The sequence below is a fragment of the Ursus arctos genome, unplaced genomic scaffold (genome assembly GCF_023065955.2).
Source record: "Ursus arctos isolate Adak ecotype North America unplaced genomic scaffold, UrsArc2.0 scaffold_27, whole genome shotgun sequence".
Lineage (NCBI taxonomy): Eukaryota > Metazoa > Chordata > Mammalia > Carnivora > Ursidae > Ursus > Ursus arctos.
The window spans coordinates 11,839,274-11,855,324 of record NW_026622952.1 but is presented as its reverse complement, the minus strand read 5'-3'; the positions used below and the strand labels follow the sequence as shown (position 1 = coordinate 11,855,324).

Below are 16,051 nucleotides of genomic sequence, written 5' to 3'. Positions count from 1 at the left end.
GTAATGAATCTGCCCCCTCCCGGGGGAGAGCAGAGGAGCTTTAATACATGTATAAGCCAAAGAGGAAACTCTGGCTGGGGCAGTGCGCGGAGCTCCGGCAGTTCGTGGGGAGCGGCGGCCGGAACGGCAGCGCCGGTGGCGGCTACGGCGGGAGCAGCACAACAGGCAAAATACAATAGAGGCAACAACAGAAGGGAGCCCGTGGTCCTCTCCCGTAAACATACTCCCCTCCGCCGCCGCCTCCCCCTCGGCACCGCGCGCGGTGCTGCCTGGTGCCCGAGGCGGCTCGGACTGCTATGTAACCGCGAGACTGCGGGAGGAAGGGGACCGGGGAGTAGAGGTCCGCCTGTGGGAGGCCGTGGGGGCCAAGTTTGCGGCCACTTCTGCACTCGCTTCCCTTAGCCCCCGCCTGCCCCTTCCTGCAGCTCAGCTGTCCTTCGCCTCCTCGCGTGCCCGGCGACCATGGTGACAGTGGAGGAGCTGCGGGAGATGGACTGCAGCGTGCTCAAAAGGCTGATGAACCGGGAAGAGAACGGCGGCGGCGCGGGCGGCAGCGGCAGCCACGGCGCCGTGGGGCTGCTGAGCGGCGGCAAGTGCCTGCTGCTGGACTGCAGACCGTTCCTGGCGCACAGCGCGGGCTACATCCGAGGCTCGGTCAACGTGCGCTGCAACACCATCGTGCGGCGGCGGGCCAAGGGCTCTGTGAGCCTGGAGCAGATCCTGCCCGCCGAGGAGGTGCGCGCCCGCCTGCGCTCCGGCCTCTACTCGGCGGTCATCGTCTACGACGAGCGCAGCCCGCGCGCCGAGAGCCTCCGCGAAGACAGCACCGTGTCGCTGGTAGTGCAGGCGCTGCGCCGCAACGCCGAGCGCACCGACATCTGCCTGCTCAAAGGTAAACTCGGGCGCCGGGGCGCGAGCGGGAGGGTAGGTGTAGCGGGGCTTGCCGGCCTACGCATCAGTAGGCAGAGGAAGTGCCTGGAGGGATCCGTGGCTGTGAGGATCCCGGCGCACTCCTTTGTGCGCGCTGGTGTGCATGGGTTTGCAAGGTTTTTGTGCGTTTGTGTGCAAGTGCGAGCGCCTGAAGTCCTCAGAGGCGGTGCGGGTGCGTTTCCTCTGTCACCTGCAAGTCGGTGCTCTTCGGAGATTTTGCGTTTATTTACACTCCCTAACCGTCAGGCCTCTTAGGCGAAGTGACTCCAAGCGTTGCCCACCTATAGTCCGGGGCGTGCTCCCAGTGCCGCTGTGCGGGTGGGGACAGGTCGGGCCTCTTGGTTTGGGGTGCCGGGGCCCTGCGCTGAGTCCGGAGAACCCCAGAGGCGGGGAAGAGAGTGAAGTGGGAATGGCTGGGTAAATGAAGAAGGGCAGATCGTGTTGCCGACATCGTGTGGAGCTATCTTGTCTCGTCCCCTGCTGCCCAACTCCGAGCTCCGCCTGGAAGGTGGCCAACTTCTCCCGCCTGGGGCTAGCCCCCAGCTCTGGGAGCGGGGCGCGGGAGGACTGAGTATTCGGGGGAACGCGAGATGGGACGGTGCCCCTTCAATTCAGGCCGCGGAAAAGTACGACCTTTTGTTCAGACCCGATTCTCGACTATCTGTTGGCTGCGTGTGCTTGCTTTAAGGGAACCCTGGAGCAACTCTTCGGGGACGGGAGTTCTTGTCAAATCTGGAAGTCAGAAACCCCGTGCTAAGTAATCCGAGGGACAGAGCGCCGGCCGCACCTGCCCGGCCTTGTCGAGCCGTGGCCCTTGGCGGTCCTCTCGTGGGGGGGGGGGGGGGACGGGAAGGACCGGCTGTGGGTAGGGGCGCCCCTGCCGCGCTGCGCCCCTGCCTCCCACCGCCGCATTCCGCGCATTCTTTCGCCGGCGTCCGGTCCTTGCCTCCGAACCCGTGAGGCGTTTCAGACCCTGGCCTTCAAAGAGCCGCTCCTTTCCCCGCGGGCGCCCTTCGCCTCCTCCCTCCTTTCCTTTTCCCTCCGGACCTGCTCAGCAGAGAGGAAGGGAGGTGGTGGCGGGAGGAGGGGCGGAAACCTCTCCCGCCGCCCTTTCCAAAAAGCACAACACTGCTCAGTGCGGGCGAGCCGGGTTTGCCCCTGCCGAACAGCGGGGGGCTTTGTTCTCGGCAGTTGTTTCCTGGCCATTTGACCTGTCAGCTGCTGGGGAAATGCTGCTGTTGACCTTCGGTTGAACTACTAAGGCGATTTTGCTGATTTTTCTTTTTCCGTGAGGGCTGCCTTTTGCACCTCCGATGGAACCTAATCCTCCTCTCTTCTCCCCAAAGCGCTTTAAGGGAAAGTGCCGGGAAGGGGTCGCACCGGAAGGGCCGGGCGCCCGGGATCCGGCGGCCTCGCCTCCCTGGTGGCGGAGCAGTGCCCGGGAGCCCCCGGCGGACGCACGTCCAGTTTCCTCCCGCGCCGGTGTGGGGGGCGAGGCTGGCGAGCACGCCTGCCCTCCCCTACCCAGTGCTGGCGTTCGTGGCAACGCGGAGAAAAATTTCTCCGGGGCGACCGTCCCCTCGAGTGGCACGGGCTGGCCGGGGTGTTCTCGGTGCCGCCCTACCCTGGACTCTCCCTCCTGATTTAGAGCCCAAGCCCGCGCCTTCCTTAGCGGGCCTCCGAAGCCAGGGCCCTTCTGGATGTCGTGCAGACCCACGTGGAGTCGGTGCATTTTGTTTTGTTTCTCTTCCTGGAAGAAATCCAGAGGGGATCGCCCTAGAGCAGCGCCGGGGCCTTGGCCCCTGGGCTTATTCCGGGCGCGAAGACACCTAAGCCCCCGGGAGGAAGTCGTATTTTTAAGGTTTCCTCCTCCGGGTCGTGGCACCCCGCTGGTCCCGCTGGGAGAGCCCATTGCCAGATCTGTCCCGAGAGCTGCCCCGCGGACTCGCCTATAGGCGCGAGGCTCATGCTCGGGGTCAGACAGGAGCCTCTGCGTAAAATGACAGCCCCTAGTAGGACAGGAGCCTCCGGGTAAAATGACAGTCCCTTGGCCGTTGACAAGCCCCTGGCCAAAGGAAAAGTGTTGTATGGGCTCTTTCCTCCCGAGGCCTGCACTGTTTCCTGGGGTCTGACCCGGTGTAGCAAGAGGGCGACGCTAGGCTTCTCCCAAGTCCACATCCTCGAGCGTCTAGGCCTGGGTGGCAGGTAGAACTAATGCCTTTGCAGGAACAGGCCCGGGCAGTAGCCCGGAAAGGTTCAGCTGTGTCTTCTAAGCAAAAGGAACCTACCTTTGGGAGCAGCCCTCTAAAATTCAGAGGGGTGGGTGGTGGTGATTGGTGGTGGTGGTGGTGGTGGTGAGGGGGGACTAGTCATGTAGTGAAGACAGAACGGCTGCCAGGTTAACAGGGCCGTATTCTATGTAACCTAGCTGCTTCTCCTATCTGTGCTGAGGAGAGGAAGTCTCAACACCGTTCCTCTTCCTCCTCTTGGCTCTCTAATGAAAAGACATCCCTAGTGAGGCCAGGAAGACCTGGGAGGTGTCTGCTCGCACAGGGCTGGGAGAGGAAAGCATGCCTCCTGAGTTCTGGCGGTGAAAATGTGGGTTCGTGGGAGGGCCCTCTGGGGGCAGGGAATGAAAGGGAAACACTGGAGGAGGAGGGAGGAAAAGCCCCTTAGATTATCTTAGTAAATGCCCGAGGGGGTTAGGGCTTGGCTGATTCGGTTCCCGTCGGAGTTGCTCATTTGAATTTTCATGTAATGGGACTTTGTGTAGGTCTCATTTCACACGTGGTTGTGAGCGTGGAGTAAACGTGGTCAGACATTAAGACCCCCAAGTGTTGGTCTCTAACAACCTGCGGGACAGAAATGCAGCAGAATATTTTCAGAAGTTATATTATCCTTCGCAGCCAAAGGCTCTCTAATTCTACCAACCAATGGTGTTTAAAAATCGGGTTTCTATTTCTGCCGCTTGGAAGGGCAGTGGTTACTCATGGAGGTGGTTAACTAACACCACGTGCAAGAATTCACCGTTAAGAGTAAATGTTATTTAATATCAGTAAAATGCTGCCTAGCCTGTACATTTCCTAATATTACCCAAGTTTCGCTAAGAGCGGTCACTTAAATCACTACGTTTTCTGGTCTTTTTGCTAATAAAAGATTCCCATTGGCGTGAACCTTTTTTTTCTTTCTTTTCTCTTCCTTCCTTCTTTCCTTCCTTCCTTCCTTCCTTCCTTCCTTCCTTCCTTCCTTCTCCTCTAAGGTTGCTTTAATTTAAAATCCTGTAAGGCATTTTTGGGGAAAGTTTAGAAATTTCAGCTTTTCAGATTTTATTACAGTCCACATCTCCTTTGAAGTCCCTTTCTCTTTCCTTCGTAAATCCTCGGATTGGGGTTTCAGACCCTGGTCATTAGAGAAAGACAGAAAGAGCATTTTCTTACCCTAATAGAAGTCATTCTTTGCCTCTCATACTTCTCAAATAAGTCAGTCTTATGCAGAAGATTTTTAGGTATAAAAATACTATTTTACTTTTCTCCTGTCTAAAATTCATCTCAGCTCACGACTTTTGTCTGTTTTCATTTGAGTTCTGATTTAAAAGTTGTCCTGGCACTGTTTTGAGAAAGGATGATCAATGAGACAGTCTAGCTTCTTCCTCCAGGTTGGAACTCACATATGGTTTAGTCCTAAGGCCTGACCATACAGATGGTGACCTGACACTTTTCTGTTGGAAACAGCCAGCAAGGCCAGTGATGGAGTGGGGAGCGCTCAGCCGGCAGCCCTGCTAACTGTGGTGACTGTCTCGTCTCTCCCTGTCCCCAGTTGCCCAGCCCCGCCCCCCAGGTCAGTGGCATCGAACAGAAGACCCTGGGGGGGGGGGGGTTAGGTTGCACCCCTCCTCCACCCAGAAAAATGAATTAGCGTTTCTTCTTACAAACATGACACAAAGCCCATGACAGCCAAGGCTTGACATCAGAATGACACAAAATGGTAGGCCTTAAAGATAATCTCTAACTTCCATTGCAGTTCGTTAAAGAATAACAACGAATGAAGCAAACTCACTGGTTTTTGCATCATTTGAACTGGATGCTTCCAAGGGACAAAAATAACTAAAGACGGGGTGTAGATACCAACTGAAAGTGAAAACCTGATCATTACTAAGCCTATCCCAGTTCCCTTGGGCTTGTTCTCAGGGCTCACAGGGGAGGGGGGCTACACTGGACTGAGGGAGGGTGGGTTTTTTTATTTTAAGATTTTATTTGGGAGAGAGAACGAGCCAGGGAGGGGGTCAGAGGGAGAGGGAGAAGCAGACTCCCAGCCAGGACCCCGGGATCACAACCTGAGCTGAAGGCAGACGCTTCACCGACTGAGCCACCCAGGCGCCCCAAGGGTGGCCCTATTTAAGGAGCCAAGAAATTCCTTTAAAAAATCACAACATCTGAAACCAGATAGCCAGTTTCCTCACTGGGAGGCGTTGCCGCCTGACAAAGGCAGTTTGACAGGAAGAAAAGTCCACTCTCCAATGGAAGGCCGCGGAAGCCCGCTTGCTGAGTGGAGCAGATAGCCCAGAAGTTCTGGGAGGGACCGCAACCCAGACCCGGCCCCAGATTGGCAGTAGGTGGCAGCCAGCTGGCGCAGGACGCCCAGGTCTGTGCCCGGGGTCCCCGCATGAGCAGCTCACTCAGGTAACTTTTCAGTATTGCTCAGGGTTTACATGGGTGCTCACCGAGGTAGCACCCACATCAAGGGACGTCCTCACAGCCGGATGACACGGACTTTCTTGCTGGGTAGCATCGGCCTTGTGTTTTTTGTGCCAGGAGAACAAGCCCCTGTCTGTGAGCCCTGCCTGTGAATGGGTGACATGCTGAGGATTGAGAGGGTAACTGAGAGAGTGACAGCCGTATTAAGATCCATGACCATTGTCACCACCAAACGACTGGCTTTCCCCATCACAGACCCCACTAAGGGTCCGATTGTGGTGATCTGATCAGCACTACATCAGCCTGCCTTTTCTAGAACACTTTCCTGCATCCTGTCCCAGCCCTGCATGGACGCGTGGCCTGTGGGTGGTCCTTTGCAGTAAGCTGTGACAGTTGCCTTGCTGTGTGAGTGTGAGAAAAAGAGTGTGGAGCTCAGCTAGGAGAGGGAGTTATTCCTCAAGAAAATTGACGGGGTGGGGTGGGGAGGAATTATGTTCCTTTTCTTCCCTCTAGCCTCTCAAGTTTCAAAATGAAGTTGAGAAAAAGAGAGCTTTAAGACTAGAAAGTCTTTTATTAAGAACACGGGAAAAACGGGTCAAAATTAGTCAGAATATCTGTTATGGAATTACATTCTGTTGGACACAGACAGAACAGGTGGAAAGTCATTGGTGTACGTGTCATGATATTCAGAAGCTCGAAAAGCAGATCCTTAGAGACACCTGCTGTCAGTCCGTAGTTTGCAAATAAAGTTCGTGGCATTTAGGGTCACAGAGTATTGGCACTTAAAGATGATACAGTCTAAAATCCTGACATCGTGGCCTTGTAGGGACATAGTCACACCTGAAACCAGAGTTCCATGAAATTATATACCCTCTTTAAACGGAATGCATTTCCAGAGGCTTCTATTCTGTTATATCCCATTTGCTGGTCAAGACTTCTAAGTGACAACCTGTAGTTTGAAAAGCCCTGGAAAGAAGCAGAGTTTGGTGAAATGTCAGGAGTGTCCTGTTCAGATCCTTTTCTGTTTTTGCATGAAAATTCTGTGTCTTCAACGGGGTGAAACCAGCAGGCTGTGCGTCCCCCAAGAGAAGAACCACCAGGAAGGCAAAGATGGGCACACAGCAGGGTAGGCTCCTGATGGCCAGACTAGCAGATGGCTTCGAGGCCAGTGGGCTGAACGCTGGCCCTGCCCTTACTTGAGGGGGGCCCTGAACCTCAGTTTCCTCTTTTGTAACATCGGGGCCAGTCACCTCAAGGGCTGCTGGTTGGACCCATGTTTGGAAAGAGCCTGGCACAGAGTGAGTATTTCCCCTTAGTAACAGTGGCTGTCTTTTTAACTAACATGGCGCTGATGGCCGTAGAGGATGGAGGCTCTTGTGGGGTGTGGGCGTGAGTGGTTTCCTAACTTGCAGGCTTCTGCTGCTACCACCCTGCCTGCATGCTCTTGGCCGGTCATTGCGTGTTCTACTCATCTGACACGTCCTGGCCCAGTGCAGCTCATCGGCCTGCAAAAAGGACCTCCTTTGGTGCTGCTCCTTGTAATGGATCCTCCAAAGCTAGGGACAGCTCAGGAGGGAAAAACCCTCTCATTGCTGCCCCTGGCCTGGGTTGCTCCAGTCCCTTGGGCTAATCTCTTCTTCACTCGATTCCTTTCTGCGTGTTCTTTAAAGATCTGCCAGAGGGAACTGACTTCAGTCATAATGATTCTGCTCCATTCTAAAGCTGTCTTCTCGCACCCTCTCTGTCCTGTTAGGAGAAGTCTGGGGGCTGTGGGGGCAGGGGATGACAAATGGCCCCCCTCGAGCCTGGTCTGGCCCCGGGTCACCTCTGTCCTGCCCAGTTGGCTGTCTGACCCCTGCCCACCATTGCCCTGGCGCCCTCTGCTTGCGGCTCTGCTGTGCTGTCTGCAGGCTGGGCTGAGCCACCTGGAGGCAGTGAATGGCCCTGATGGGGAAAGGTCCTGGACAGTGCAATGCCTGCCTTTCTGTCCGATGACCGGATCTCAGGACTGTGAGTGGAAAAAATTCAGTGAAGGCCGGGAGGAGAAGGCTGTCCAAAGTCTGGAACGTTGCCAGTAATGCTGGGTCCCCTTGTAGGTGCCAAAAAAGGAAGGCTTCATTATGTGTCTCCCCGAGGCCAGGCGCAGGGCCCCGGCTGTTCAAGGTGGTCCTCGAGGGACACTGCCAGGCCCCGACGGTTCATCACATTTTACAGATGAGGGACAGGCTCAGAGAGGTTCCATGATAGCCCTAGGCCGTACAGCTGATGATTGACTGGGGTGGGGTGCAACCCAGACCTGCGAGTCTGACGGCGTGTCAGTCTGGTTCCCTGCCCTGTACCTTCTCCGTAGTGGGAAGAACACCGTGTCAATCACTCTGAGGCCCCCACCACTTCCGGTGCCCAGGGCGGTGTTGGGGGATGGTGGTGGTGTGGGATGCTCCTCCTCTGTGACCTTGCCCCCTGGCCCTGGCCCCCCAAGACTCCCCCACTCACTTGCCTGTGGGTACTGCCTGTCTCGGTGATGGGCTTATGGAGGGCACCGCCCAGGCCTTATGTTTCTTTGAAAAAAAAATGTATATAGCTCAAATTATGTCATATAAACACAGAGATTCGTTTACTTAAACTCTTCAAATTCTGTAGAAATGTATAGAGTAACAAGTAATGGCTTTGTATATAAATGTTCACCAGCGGTGTGTCGATTGGTCCGTTTCCCCTTCCACCCTTCCAAGGGGAACACAGAGTGAGGTTTCCCGAGTCCTGTCTTAGGGACACTTGCTGGCTCTTCCCCCATCCTCCCTTCACTGCATTTGGGGCAGCTATGTTTGTAGCCTTCCAGGAAAAAGGGGTGCTAATGGGCAGGAGGGGTGCCCCTGTGCTGAGATGACCGGGAAGGCCACCAACACGCCTGAAACCGCCAGTTCTGGTTTCTCGAGCGGGTTTTCCATCCGGGGAGGTTGGGAACTGTGGCTCAGCAGGAGCCAGGCCAGTGACCAGGGAGATAGCCATTTACATCCCAAGGGAGGGAGTGGAGGGGAGTACAGAAGACTGGGGCTCAGAGGAAAAAATGTACACCGTGTTTCTGTAAGCCTCATAATGGGGCGAAGAATCATTTCCCTTCCTCAGCAAAACAGTATTTTCTAGGGGCGGGCGAGTGGGATTTGGGCAAGTCATTGACTAACCATCACACGTCTGCACGGTGGACGGTTCCCACGGATGGACTGAGGGCACACTGGCCCCATACCGCTCACACACAGACATTGAGCTGTGCCAGCCACCTACGTGACTGTCGGGTGAGCGGGTCCGTGAGAGTGGTTGTTCCGCAACCTGCAGTTTCTGTTGAATTTATGATCCACTGTGGGTCCTACAGAAAGTGCAAAATCAAAATACAAGCAGGGCCAGATGTGGACAGTCGATGCTAAGTTACTCACCAAGCCACGTGCCGGAGCTCCCAGGTGAATCAGAGACTGGCCAGGCTTTTCTGTCCTCCTGGTGTCGCCCGGCCACTCTGCCTGCATCGCTGCCCACCCCCAGCCAGCCTGCGCTTCCCTGCCCGGGACTAACCCGATTCCAGAGAAGTTGGCTGTTTATTCTAAAAAGACCTCCCTTCCCCGGAAGACGATCCCACAGATAACCATTCCAGAGCTTAGCGGCTCTCAGGGCAGGAAATCCTGCCTAGCCCCAAACCTGTATGGAGCAAGAGGGATTTCTATTTAAGCCCGTTTCCTCTTATTTTGGCCCCTTGTTGATGGAACAGCTGTTTGTGAGGCCGGGCGATTGGCATCTGTTCTGTTGCTGAGATCCAGAAGGGCTGGTGCCAGGGTAATTTTTTTCCCCCTTCTCTCCCACATCTCCAAAGGAAGGGCTGCAGTTGGGGGGTGACAGACATCTCTGTAGGTCCCAGGGCCCGGCACCAGGCTCCCTCTGTGTTCATGGAAACCCACAGTGGCCATCCTGTCTCCCATGCTTTATCATCGCCCTCAGGAGCTGCTGTGGAAGGTCCCTTCGGCATACTGCCCCTGCACGGCCTCCTTTCTGTGTCTGCATCCCCAACCCAAGTCTTGTTCCTAAAACTTGCCTTCCTGATGAAGGCCCCGCCAAAGGAAGCTCTCTCAAGGCTCCGTAGCCATTATCTCTGGGCCCACAGCGCCACCTGGTGGCCAGTGTAGATCCAGCCAGCCCCAGCTTCGTAGCCGTTCTCCTCAGTCTAGGGGTACGATACAAGTCCTTTCTGGTTTTCTGCTGTGATAATAATAGTGACCCTATTAACCCGAACCTGTTTGTCTTTTACAGGTGGCTATGAGAGGTTTTCCTCCGAGTACCCAGAATTCTGTTCCAAAACCAAGGCCCTGGCAGCCCTCCCACCTGCTGTGCCCCCCAGCACTGCGGAATCCCTGGACGTGGGCTGCAGCTCCTGTGGAACCCCACTGCACGACCAGGTAGACTCGGGGTCCAGAGCCCGGGAGCAAGCGGCAACGTGGGGGCCAGGGGGCTTATTTTCAGGTCTCTAATTTTCAGGGGTTTGGGATGCAGTGCCTCAGTTTGGGGAGAACATAGTGAGCCCTCAGTATTGGGGTGGGGTGTGAGGGAGGGTCCATTTGATCCTTGGAATTCTTCCCCTTCCCTCTTACTAGCCTCACTCTGAAAAATACAAAGACATAACTTTCTGCCTTAGCCTCGGAAGTTAGGTGCAGACAAGCGAGGACCGCTAAACCGGAAGCGTGTGACCTGCTACGTAGAAAGCTGAAAGAGCACCCCTCTTTGAAGGCGCGGCCCAGGGACCTGAGGCCACCCCCTCCATGTACAACCCACTGTAAATGCCAAGTGGACATACATGGTCGGCCAACTCCCCTAAGAAAACCAGCTCAAGCTGCTGTATTCCTTACAAGCCGACTCCTTCTAGCCCTTTCATTTAGATGGAGAGGGAGTGAATTTATGGGGTCCAGCAGCTCTATTCCCAAATCCCAGATCCTAGATCATCCGAGTTGATGTGACTCAGAAAATGTCATGAATTTAAGCCAACGTTACCTCCTGTTGCCAAGACCCCTCCTCTTGTCTGTGAGGCTGACGTACACCTGCTCTTAATGAGCCAAGCGAAGATGTATCCTACCAAGGAAGTCCCCACGCCACACACCAGATAGCTTGGCCAATAGTAGGTGTAGAGGAATGTCGCAAATGGTGCGGCAAGGCCAGCGTGGCGCCTGCCACTTCGTGTATCGAGGCGGACGGAGGTGGGCCGCTTGAACCGCTGGGTGGGGCCCGCCAGGCTTTACCGTCCTGCCCTCTCCTCCCAGTAGGGAGGAGGGGAGAGGCTGGAGAAGCCGCCAGGCCTGTCATTCCACCGGGAGCCCCATCAGGAGAAGGGGAAAGCTGGGAGGGCTGTGTTCCCAGGGGTTCTCCCTTGGGCTTATGAAAGCCCACCTCGGACAGATTCCCTCACCCCGTCCTCCCTTTTCCTGGGTGCCTTACACTCACCGTGTCCGGGGGCCTTTGCTTTCCCTTTCTGGTGCAGGGGGGTCCCGTGGAGATCCTTCCCTTCCTCTACCTCGGCAGTGCCTACCACGCCGCCCGGAGGGACATGCTGGATACCCTGGGGATCACGGCCCTGCTGAACGTCTCCTCTGACTGCCCAAACCACTTTGAAGGACACTATCAGTACAAGTGCATCCCAGTGGAAGACAACCACAAGGCGGACATCAGCTCCTGGTTCATGGAGGCCATCGAGTACATCGGTAGGTTGGCGCTGTGGCGGACGCCAAGGGCCGGAGGATGGGAGGGAACCATGAGTCCTCACCGTTGAAGGATGGACATAGGGGGCGCTGTGTCCAGCGTGTACCCATTTCCGCTCTGCCTCTAAGGGAGGCTGGCCGCCTGGATGTTGTGTTGGGGTCAGATAGGAAGATCGACTCCCACTCCCGTGCTGTTAGCCTATCCCGCCAATAACGTTCTCCTCGCGTCCGGATGTCTCTATGATGAGGCTTTGGGGATGGGGAGGAAGACAAATAAAGGGAGAGTCGGGACATTGTTTTTGTTCCTGCAAATGGAAATCCTTGAAGGTATGTTGGGATTTAAGCGGCTTTTGAACACGGGTTTTTCCCAAGCTTAGTGCATTTGGTAAAGACTCAAAAATAGCCTGGATGGGTGGAATCCTCGAGTCCCCTGCAGTGGGCTTCTCCCCTCCCCCTCCTCAGCTAGGAATGTTATTCCCTGAATGGGAGTGCCCCTCCTCCAACCGTCCACAGACAACCCCTGCCCCCCCCCCCCCACTGTCCCGGCGGGGAGGGGGCTGGCTGCCCGCACCTGCCGCCTGGCCACCCCGGGGGGCCGCGCAGGGCACTAACGGCGCCGCGCTCTCTGCCCCAGATGCGGTGAAGGACTGCCGCGGCCGGGTGCTGGTGCACTGCCAGGCGGGCATCTCGCGCTCGGCCACCATCTGCCTGGCCTACCTGATGATGAAGAAGCGGGTGAGGCTGGAGGAGGCCTTCGAGTTCGTCAAGCAGCGGCGGAGCATCATCTCGCCCAACTTCAGCTTCATGGGGCAGCTGCTGCAGTTCGAGTCGCAGGTGCTGGCCACGTCCTGCGCCGCCGAGGCCGCCAGCCCCTCCGGGCCCCTGCGGGAGCGCGGCAAGGCCACGCCCACCCCCACGTCGCAGTTTGTCTTCAGCTTCCCGGTGTCGGTGGGCGTGCACGCGGCCCCCAGCAGCCTGCCCTACCTGCACAGCCCCATCACCACCTCCCCGAGCTGCTAGGGCCGCGGGGAGCCCCGCCCCGGACCCTGCCGCCGCCGGCTCCCTGGGCTCCCTGCGGGGTGGGGCTCGCGGGGACTGACGCGGGAGCCCGGCGCCCAGGCTCCGCCCGCCCCTCCTCCGGGCCGGCTAGAATGGCAATAAGGACTGCGAATACACCTTACACGCAGACAGAACACTCCAACCGAGAGCAATAACGGCTGCCTCCGCGGGCAGGGAAGACCTCGGTTTGGTTGTGTGTCCGTGTTACTTTTCAGATAGGAATTTCTTACCTCATTTTTTTAAGCAGTAAGGCTTGGAGTTATGAAACCCACAGATCCTGGCAAATGTGCCCGCCCAGTTTTATTAAGGGGGGCGCGGGGGGAAGGGACAAAAAACAAGTTTGCCGGAAGTGCCTGGTTCTGTGTGCTTCCTTCGTTTCTTTTGTTCTTGTAACAGGTTTTTGTTTTTTGTTTTTTTTTAAGAAATCTTCCAGGATGTGGTTTTCCTTTAGAAATCACCAACAGGTGGATAGTGATGCTTAATAATAAAGGTATTTATTAAGAATTTCCTCAGCGTATGCAAGTGCAAGGAGCCTAGTGAGGGTGCGTGTAGGATATATGTATGTCCGCGCCCCGCCGCGGAGCCGAGGGCGTGCAAAGGGCCAGGCCGCTAGGAGCTGCACGGTGTCTCCCAGCTCGCACTGGTTGCGACCAAGAAGTAAGCAGGCTGGGGTGGCAGGAGGAAGAAAGGAAGGACTACTTTCTGATTCCTTTTGAAGCTGGTTCCTGGGCACAGGGAACGCGAAAGCGGCTCTAGGTCCCCATGATACAACCTTTTCTTAGGGTCAGTAATTCCGTTTGGCGGTGGGAGCCTTTTCTCACACATCTGCTGGAAGACTTGTCTATCATCTGTGATAAATGCCGCATCGTTAAAGGTGCTCCTGGAAAATTGGGTGCCATTGAGACTGTCTTACGTGGGAGTCCCACAATTGGGTGCAGTCGAGATTGCCCTACGTGGAGCGCGGCCCTTGGGGCGAGCAGCTAACTAGAGATGGACCTGACGTGAATCCTCGGGTGATGGGAAGCACCGTCTTCTCTCTTCTGCATAGATCTGTGGTTTTCATTTTAGAGGGTTTGCCTGTTTGGAGGGCAGTAGAGCAACAAGCTCTTGGCTTCTTAAAATTCCAGGTTTAGGTAGCTCATTTTTCCAGGCCCTTATTTGAATAAGACGAGGGGAGTGAACACCATGTTTGAGGTCTAGAAGGGAAGAGGGCGTGAGTCAGGAGCTGGCTGCTCGGCTTCTATCCTGGGCACCGTGGGCACGCGGGTGCCATTTTGGAATCCTTTCTTGGGCTAATGCCATTTTAAGGGGCCTCTCCAAATGGAGATAAGGCTTTTGGAGGGAGAAGGATGTTTTCTGTGGGTTGGGCTTGGGGGGAGGGAGGAGGGAAGCTACATGTGACTTCATTTGTCGTAGTGTGGAACCGTGTTGTCACGGAGTGCCAGCTTACAGGTGTTTGCAAACTTGTCTAGAAATGAGAGCATGTTTGGTCTTTGGGTTTCTTTGCGTTTGGTTGGTTTTGGTTTTCTTTTTAGCCCCTTGTGAGTCTCGATCTAAATGAACGTTCTCGCTCATCCATAAATAACTTCAAGCCTCAGTGTCAGAATAGCATTGGAATTCTCTCTTCTCCTGGCATCCCAGACAGGACCAGGTTCATTACATTTCCTTCTATAAACATGAACCTGTGTTGGCATCACTCACCCTGCCTTTGTCAAGCCCTGTCTTTGGGGGAGGCCAGAGTTCCCGCTTCCTGTTTTTTGAAAAGCCAGGGGCTCCCTCCGTCCCCGGGAGCTGCTTGGCTGAATAGGTAGGGGTGAGGTGAGGGGTTGGGGTCCTTGGACAATGGACTTATTTAGAGATGGCACAGTTGGCTGTTCCCACTTTTTCCTTGATTCCTGGAACTGCTCTGTGTTTTGTGATGAGTGAGGTCCAGTGAGTTCTGCAGCTTCGAGAGCTATGGGTTCCAACAGCCAATAGACCTGGGGGGTGGGGGAGCCTGTGGCAGGGGAGGGAAAGTCACCTGGAACAGACTCACTTTCTATAGAACAAGTGTACATTTGCCAAAACCTACGTATCGTGCTTTCCCGGACTGGATTCCAACCACACGGACATTTGGAGCTCGGGACCAGCCCCAGACATATCTTTCCCCCTGCTTCCCAATTCAAGTCTTCTGTCACCATGTCAAACTGTTATTTATAAAGCCATTTTCTTTGTACTTAATAACAGCCTGAGTCCCAGAACTCTGGGAGATAAAATAGGAAATTGGCTTGATCTTAAAAGGGGTTTTTTTTTTTTTTGTCATAATTCTGCCATCAAGAAGCCTCTTTGATGACTCGAAATAACTCTATAAGGAAGACACCACCACAGGGTCAGCTCAAATGGCCGGGTGGATTTCAGTTGGCATCTCTCCCATGAAGTGATTTCTGGTGATGCAAAATTTCTGTAATGGCCAGAAAACCTTGCCACTTTCACTGATCTGTCAGCAGTGCTGCTGGCTACCTTGGATCTTCTCTAGTGACCAAGGGATGCGGTCGGCTCCCTCCTGGAATCTTGTGTGACCCAAGGTTGTTTATGGAGCACTAAGGGTAATGGACTTGACTTTCCCATGGAGAAGTATTAGGCTGAAGCCGTTTTGCTCAGGTGCTCAATCCAGCTGGATTCCAGAGTTTTCGACAAGGTTGGGAAGCCATGAGAAAATTTTTAAAAATCTGTGGGAAAGTGGACAGAAAGGGGGTAGGATGGTCGATTCGGGTGGGAGTTGGCCACCGAGCCCGTAGTATTAAAGCAGTGGTTCGCCTTGGCTGTCCATTGACATCAACTAGGGAGTTTTGAAAACCTTGCTACCAGGCTCTCCCAGAGCAATTAAACCAGGATTTCTGGAGCTGGAACCCAGGCGTCCGTATGTTTCAAAGCTCCCCAGGTGCTTTCCACATGCGGCCAAGGTGGGGGAAACCGCCTTGCTTTCTGGAGGGCAAGGTGCTGTTGGAGGCGGGTCTCTCAGAAACCACAGCCAGGGGTTTGTCACTGTCTCGGCAGGTTCCTGCTGCCAGTTCCAGTGGAGGGACAAGATGGGTTCTCTCAGGAGCTCAGGGAGCATGCGACCTCCTGAACGGGGCACCTTTCATGCTCCTTGAAGGGCAGCTGATCTGTGGAACATTGTTAGGGACCTGAATACAGTGTCTGGATGTTGGGGTTTTGCTTAAATGTTCCTTGTCTAGCAAGAAAGATATGGGGAGTTTCACCTCTTAAAAGTATCCCCGTCCCCCAGGAGCACCCTGCCCGTCCTTAGAGCTTATGAGTCATATGAGGAAGAGGCTTCTTCGAGACAGAGCAATGCAATACTTGTAACTTTTGTAAATAGTCGCATCTTTCAGAGTGATGTCATTTCTACGTTTGATATGCTCGTATTTCTGTAGGATGTATATAGTTTAGGGGATTTTTTTTGTTTGGTTTTGTTTTTTAGAGGAGTCGACATGTCTTTTTATTTATTGCTTGAAAAAGATCATTTGAAGAAAAATAAATACATTTTCAATCATGTCTGGCCTGGTTTATCCTTTCCTTGAAAACTGCACTGCTGTGATGACTTGGAAGGGAACAAAAGAAGGTCCGGGGCATTGGATAATCCTGTGACCTTCGTGACAG

General features: G+C 54.8%; 1 protein-coding gene across 1 annotated transcript; it reads left to right on the top strand.

Annotated features, from left to right (window-relative positions):
• The first annotated feature begins 26 nt into the window (after positions 1 to 26).
• On the top strand, positions 27 to 15,946 carry DUSP4 (dual specificity phosphatase 4). The gene is made up of 4 exons (XM_026508363.4): positions 27 to 892; positions 9,915 to 10,060; positions 11,134 to 11,353; positions 11,985 to 15,946. The coding sequence occupies exons 1-4, from the start codon at positions 463 to 465 to the stop codon at positions 12,368 to 12,370; spliced, it is 1,182 nt and encodes a 393-aa protein (XP_026364148.1). The 5' UTR covers positions 27 to 462; the 3' UTR covers positions 12,371 to 15,946.
• Positions 15,947 to 16,051: the final 105 nt, after the last annotated feature.